Source organism: Chrysemys picta, chromosome 6, assembly GCF_011386835.1.
Source record: "Chrysemys picta bellii isolate R12L10 chromosome 6, ASM1138683v2, whole genome shotgun sequence".
Taxonomy (NCBI): Eukaryota; Metazoa; Chordata; order Testudines; family Emydidae; genus Chrysemys; species Chrysemys picta.
This window is the reverse complement of record NC_088796.1, coordinates 78,852,883-78,858,882: the sequence shown is the minus strand read 5'-3', so window position 1 is coordinate 78,858,882 and position 6,000 is coordinate 78,852,883. Positions and strand designations below refer to the sequence as shown.

General features: G+C 43.3%; 1 protein-coding gene across 1 annotated transcript in view; it reads left to right on the top strand.

The window, feature by feature from the left end:
* Positions 1 to 446: 446 nt before the first annotated feature.
* The window catches only part of ALDH7A1 (aldehyde dehydrogenase 7 family member A1), a 25,357-nt gene continuing 19,803 nt past the window's right edge, over positions 447 to 6,000 (top strand). Inside the window, exons 1-4 of the mRNA XM_005310723.5 lie at positions 447 to 840; positions 1,465 to 1,518; positions 3,104 to 3,169; positions 5,266 to 5,346. Coding sequence (XP_005310780.1) covers positions 649 to 840; positions 1,465 to 1,518; positions 3,104 to 3,169; positions 5,266 to 5,346 — 393 coding nt within the window. The 5' untranslated portion in view covers positions 447 to 648. The remainder of the gene's footprint in view (positions 841 to 1,464; positions 1,519 to 3,103; positions 3,170 to 5,265; positions 5,347 to 6,000) is intronic.

Genomic DNA, 6,000 nt, shown 5'->3' with positions numbered 1-6,000 from the left:
TGCAGCCTCGGTACTGATGGATTATTGTGTTTTATCTCCTTTGAGCTACAGAATTTAGTGCAGTTCCAGAACTAGATGACCTCCTCAGGTCCCTTCCAACCCTGATATTCTATGATTCTATGAACTCAGGCTTTGAAGGGTTTTGCTGTCTCAGAGTTCTCAAATGCCTTCGTTTCAAATCCCAGTATGAGTTTTTACAAAGCTGTCTGTTAGCCTCACTCTGACGCAAAAAAGGAAGCTACATAGTTTAACATTCTCTACTGCAAAATTAAAAATACATTTCATTGCACAGTGAAGCAAACACGCTCCTTGCCCACAAGGCGTTCCTTGCATCCCCCAGCTTGGTGCCTGTAACATTGATTTCTTCATACACTAGATGGCAGTAACTAATTCATTCGCTCCCCCTTTCACTACCCTGTCTGTAAAAAGGATATGTTATTTCCTGTAAGAATAAACTCTCTCATGTATCGATGGTTGGAGGAACAGCTTGTCTTGACAATCCTGCGGAATAACCTCCCCGGATCAAGAATGTGGGCAGACCCTTGAATTCACCAATCATGTCTCCCAGAGTTTGGGGGCGGGTCAGGGCTACGTATTGCTGGCTGCCTCTAGTAGGTTTGACTGCTTGTATTACAGCTTCTGTTCGCTATGCTGCAGCTAAGCTTTGCTCTCTCCAGGCACGTTTTACTGAGGAAGAGACTTTTAGCATCTTGTAAGAGGCCTGCTGCATTCATGTCTACTTTGCTGATCAATCAGCCCCAGTATGCGTGGTTGAAAGACCTGGGACTGAAAGAAGAAAATGAAGGCGTGTATAATGGGATCTGGGGAGGAAGAGGAGAGGTAGGTTTGTAGCTCGAGGAACCCTGAACCAGTGGCACTGATTTAAAGAGTGGCTGACTTTCTGGATTAGGAAAAGCGAGCTGCTACCAAAAGCTGGAGGCTCCTGAAATCAATGTGCTGCCGAAAAAAGGGAAAAAACTTGTTAACTATGTTGCAGTCGGACAGCTTTGAAACCCTATAAAGTTATTGTTTCTGTGCCAAAACATTTCTCAGTGGGAGAGCAAAGTAGAGATGTTTGTCCCATCCCCCGTTATAGGCCCTCTGAAGTTAATAATCACTAGGATTGAATAACTACAAGTTTGTATGTGGCAATTTCTTCAGGCTCCAGCTTTTGATATGCATTATTTGGCTTGCCTCCTTTGTAGGGCGATGTTATCTTGTTGCATATAGTCTGGTCTCTCTCCCACCTGGAACATCTCCTTGGTTGGTGTAGTTTTTTCTGACACACTTTGTGTTTAGTATATTTTTGTATGTGTTTGCATTATTGCTTATATTCCTTTTTGCATAAAAAAAGTCACTGTGTCTTAATACCCTAGGTATCATACCCTCTCCATCCAATACACACCAACATTTCCCCTTGGTTATGCATATTCCTAACCTGACTGTAAAATATTCTCTCTTTAGCTTGTGACAACATGTTGCCCAGCTAATGATGAGCCAATAGCAAGTGTGCGACAGGTAAGTTTGTCTTTTCTTTTTCTGGTGCCTACTTAGAGCAAGGGCTCAAAAAAGGCCACATGGTAGCCAAAGGCTAATTTGGAAAATAAAGTCCAAAACCCTGGTGAGAAGACCAGTCCTCCACCCCAGCTGCTAGGAAGGAGAGGGAGATGAATTTCTGATCAAGTTGCTGTCTCTGAGTCCTCTACCCATATTAGTCTCTGGCAATCAGGTGGCTGGTAAATGTGAAGCTCTTGGGTGGCTGGTAAATGTGAAGCTCCTGCCTGTGTTTTGGAGGGAAGGGGACAATTTTGCTATTCAGTCTCTCTCTAGTCTTGGAGGTGCTGCAGAAAAGGAGGAGATTCTGCTACTCTCCCTTCCCATAATCTTTTTTAAGGAGTTGGGGGATGTAAGGGAAGCTCCTATTTTGTGACTAGCTCTAGTGCCTCTTGCTTCTGTTCATAACTTTCTCATCCAAGTATCTGAAACTGATATTTTTCTTCATGGTTTCACTGCATAATAACAATGACATGGAACAAGAGTCTTCACAATTTCACTGGTCAACCTGTGCATAATATAGTTGGACAACTTCTGTGCTGTGGTGCTTAACTAAATTTCTACCCTCCTTATTACAAAAACAACATTAAAAAATGTATGTCTGTACTGTGAGGAAAAGAAAAAAAGGGTATTCTTAACATAGGTTAGCTCTGGTTAAAATATCCGTGAAGACAGCAGCTCAGCTAACTCAGGTTCACAGCTCGAGTTTAACCCAAGTTTCCCCTAGGCTGTAACTCTTGTTAACTCAAGTTAAAAAGCAGAGTTGCCTTGTTTCTGCTACTGTTTTAACCTGAGTTAGCTAACATGGGTTACCTAACCCTAGATAAGACGACCCTCCCCCCTCTTTTTTTTTCTTTCAGTATAGACATACCTTTAAGCTCAAATGCTGCCCTTCCGGTCCCATAGGTGAGGCGAGCACAAACCAGTAGATCCAGATGGAGGAGATATAGCATGGGGGAGAGAGGGCTTGTTAACCTATTCTCTTTATTCCCCCACCCTCCAAGGGTTTCAGGCTTCATAGATCCCAATGGGCTGGGTGCAAAGGAGTGAAGCTGGGAGGGTAGATACTCTGCAGTACTTTTTATTATTATTACTATTTTTATTTTGTATTAATAGTGGGATTTACAATAATAAAGCAAAATGTCACTAAATGGGCCATGTGTATTCCTATGATTTTTTTCTCAAGGGGAATACAGCTGAAGGAAAACTTTATTTAAACTGTAGACTTTGGCTAGGATAGTAGATATGTTCCCCAGACATCTTTGTTTATGATATTAATTTTCCAATTTAATTTTCATTTCTAGCAACTGTCTTGTCAGCACAGTTAGAAACCAGCATGTCACACTGTGAACACAGTAGCTTAGAATATAACTTTCCTAAAGAATGATACCTCCCAATTCAGCACCGTCCACAGAAAATCCATTCTGCTTGAGTCATGCTCACTGCCTCTTCTGAATTTCAGCTTCAGGCAACCAGTAGCAAAGTGACTTCTGTGTTTTGTGTTCCCCCTCCTCTCCCCTCCCTCCCCCCCCAATCCTTGTTCATTTAGGCCAGCTTGGAGGACTATGAAGAAACAATAAAGAAAGCTAAAGAGGCATGGAAAATATGGGCAGATGTAAGTTGACAAATGATTATTCATATTTTTGAAAGTGTCTCTACAGCAGATAAGGACCCCTGAATCCACTAAATTACCCTTTTCTGTTAGAGACATAATCAAGACCCCCATGTCCTATACCAAGGGCGGGCAAACTTTTTGGCCTGAGGGCTGCATCGGGTTTCGAAAATTATATGGAGGGCCATTAGAGGAAGGGGTCATGGCCCGGCCCCTAACCCCCTATCTGCCCCCCCCAGGACTCCTGCCCCATCCAACCACCCCTTCTCCTTGTCCCCTGACTTCCCCAGGAACCCCTGTCCCTGACTACCCCCCGCCGGCCCATCCAACCCCCACTCTCCTTCCTGACTGCCCCCCCCCCCCCCGGGAACCCTGCCTCCCCCCACTCCCTGCCCCCTTACCGCGCTGCCTGGAGCACCAGTGGCTGGCGGCTCTACAGCCGCGCCGCCTGGCTGGAGCCAGCCACGCTGTCACCACCGCACAGCACAGAGCACTGGGTCAGGCTGGGCTCTGCAGCTGCGCTGCCCCAGAAGCTCGCAGCCCCACCACCCAGAGCATTGCGCCGGCAGCGGAGCGAGGTGAGGCTGCGGGGGCGGGGGAACAGCAGGGGAGGGGCCGGTGGTAGCCTCCTGGGCCAGGAGCTCAGGGGCCGGGCAGGAGGGTCCCATGGGCTGGATGTGGCCCGCCGGCTGTAGTTTTCCCACCTCTGTCCTAAAAGATACCTTAAACCTAAATTGCGCAGCAAGGACCTCATAATCACACAGCACCTTTTCCAAGCCCTCACTGCCCTCCAGGTCCAATGTGTTCATTTGATATAAAATGTAAACCATTTAAATGTGTCTCCAAACTTTCAGTGTGCCACAGACATTTGTATTGTAATGTGTTTTTGTACTATAGAAACTGTTGTAGAGAGTGGAAGGAAGCTAGAAGTCTTTAAAACTAAGTAAGAAAAAGGTGTGTGTGTCTGTCAGAGAGATGTTTCTTGTTTGGTTGGTTTATCCTCTCCCGCCACCCTGAAGCTGCCCATGGAGGAGGTTTTAGTATCTAGGAGGGCAGTTGATCATTGTGGTAATGGGGAAGGCACTAATCTTCTTCCCCCTTGGGTAACTTTTTAATTTTGGGAAAGATGGATATTGCAATTCATTATTTTTCTCACCCCAGAAACCTTTTAGTGAAAATAGCTGCTCTTATCCCAATAATAATACATCCAACAATGATGGATAAATATATCAGGCCAAATTCTTGGCTAGTGTACATCAGCATATTTATGCTAGTTGAGAATTTGGCTCATCAGCTTTCTTTCTGCTGAAATTATCAGCAGTGAAATATAGTTAACAAGGTTAACATTTAAAATATTCATAGTAGGCTTCAGAATCGATAAGCAGCTGAGTATTAATTGTTCCCATTAATATCAACAGTACTATAGTTTCAGCCTGCCTGCAGACTCTGGTAGATATTACTGGAGTGATTACATAAAGCTCACGTCCTGAAGGTTGTTTTTGCAACCAAAAGGATTAGATCGCCTTTTTTTTTTTTTTTTTTTGTGTGTGGACAGTTTGGCTTCTGTAGCCTAGCTACGTAAGACATCTCTTAAAATAGGGAATTATGTTGCCAACTGCTCTGTCATGTAAGTACATTATACACTGGGCTCTAGCAAGATATTCACAATTCACTATCTGAAATCAGGACTGGCTGGACTAAAAAGGAGGGCAGTAAAAATGCATATTGAGCATGGTATGTGAGGAATTTACTTTCTGACAGGTCCCTAAAGCTCGTATCTGTTTGAAAATGATCCACATGTATACTGGAATAGGATAAGGAGAACAGTAATTTGAAGTCTGCATTCAGCCAATGATGCAGAACCCGCAAACCCTTATTCCCGTGAGATGTTCTATTTGAGGCCCTGATTCAGCAAGAATTCAGCCTAACATTAAACATAAGTAACCCACTGTAGTCAGTGGGAGGAGAGAAGACAAAGGTACAGTACCTGGTTGGTCTTCCCTTAATGTAAATAGTGGCCTGGCTGCAAGTGCCTGTAGCATAAGGTGCAGTTTAGTCTCTGAATCAGTTTCTTTAAAAAAAAAATTTTTTTTGTCTAGGTTCCTGCACCTAAACGTGGAGAAATAGTGAGGCAGATTGGCGATGCCTTGAGAAAGAAAATCAAAGATCTGGGAAGCTTGGTAAGGTATCCAGAGAAACGTGTACACATTTGAAAAAGTCAAAATTATGTTTGACTCTGGTTTTAATGTAGCTCTGGTAATTAAGTGAGAAATTAATAACTTCTAAATACTTTTTGGTTTCCACTAATGATCTGTGGTAACAAATAAGATTTGATTTTTTTTTTTAAAGGAAACTAAATGTAAGTCTGCATTTTTGGTGCCCTATTTTAAAAATAATGCCACTTCAGTTTAGAGTTTTAAAGTGATGCCGTCACAATTCTCAGGTTCAGAATTTAGGGTGACCAGATAGCAAGTGTAAAAAATCGGGACGGGGTTGGGGGGTAATAGGTGCCTATATAAGAAAAAGCCCCCAAAATCAGGATTGTCCCTATAAAATCGGGACCTCTGGTCATCCAATCAGAATTCGATCAATATTTTTCTTTTTCATCCACTACCCCTTCTCCCTTCCTTCTTGTACCAGTTCACAAAGCTGTATTTGTTGTAACTTGTGTCTTGTGTGGGAAGCACTGCTTCAGTTTTTTAAAAGACAGTTTGTTTACAGGAAGTGGGCCACAAATATTTATGAATTAATAAACCGAGGATGGGGTTTTCAAAGGTGTTCAGAATTAGTCTAACTCTGCTGGCTCCCATTGGAGCCAGTCATCAAATTCTTAG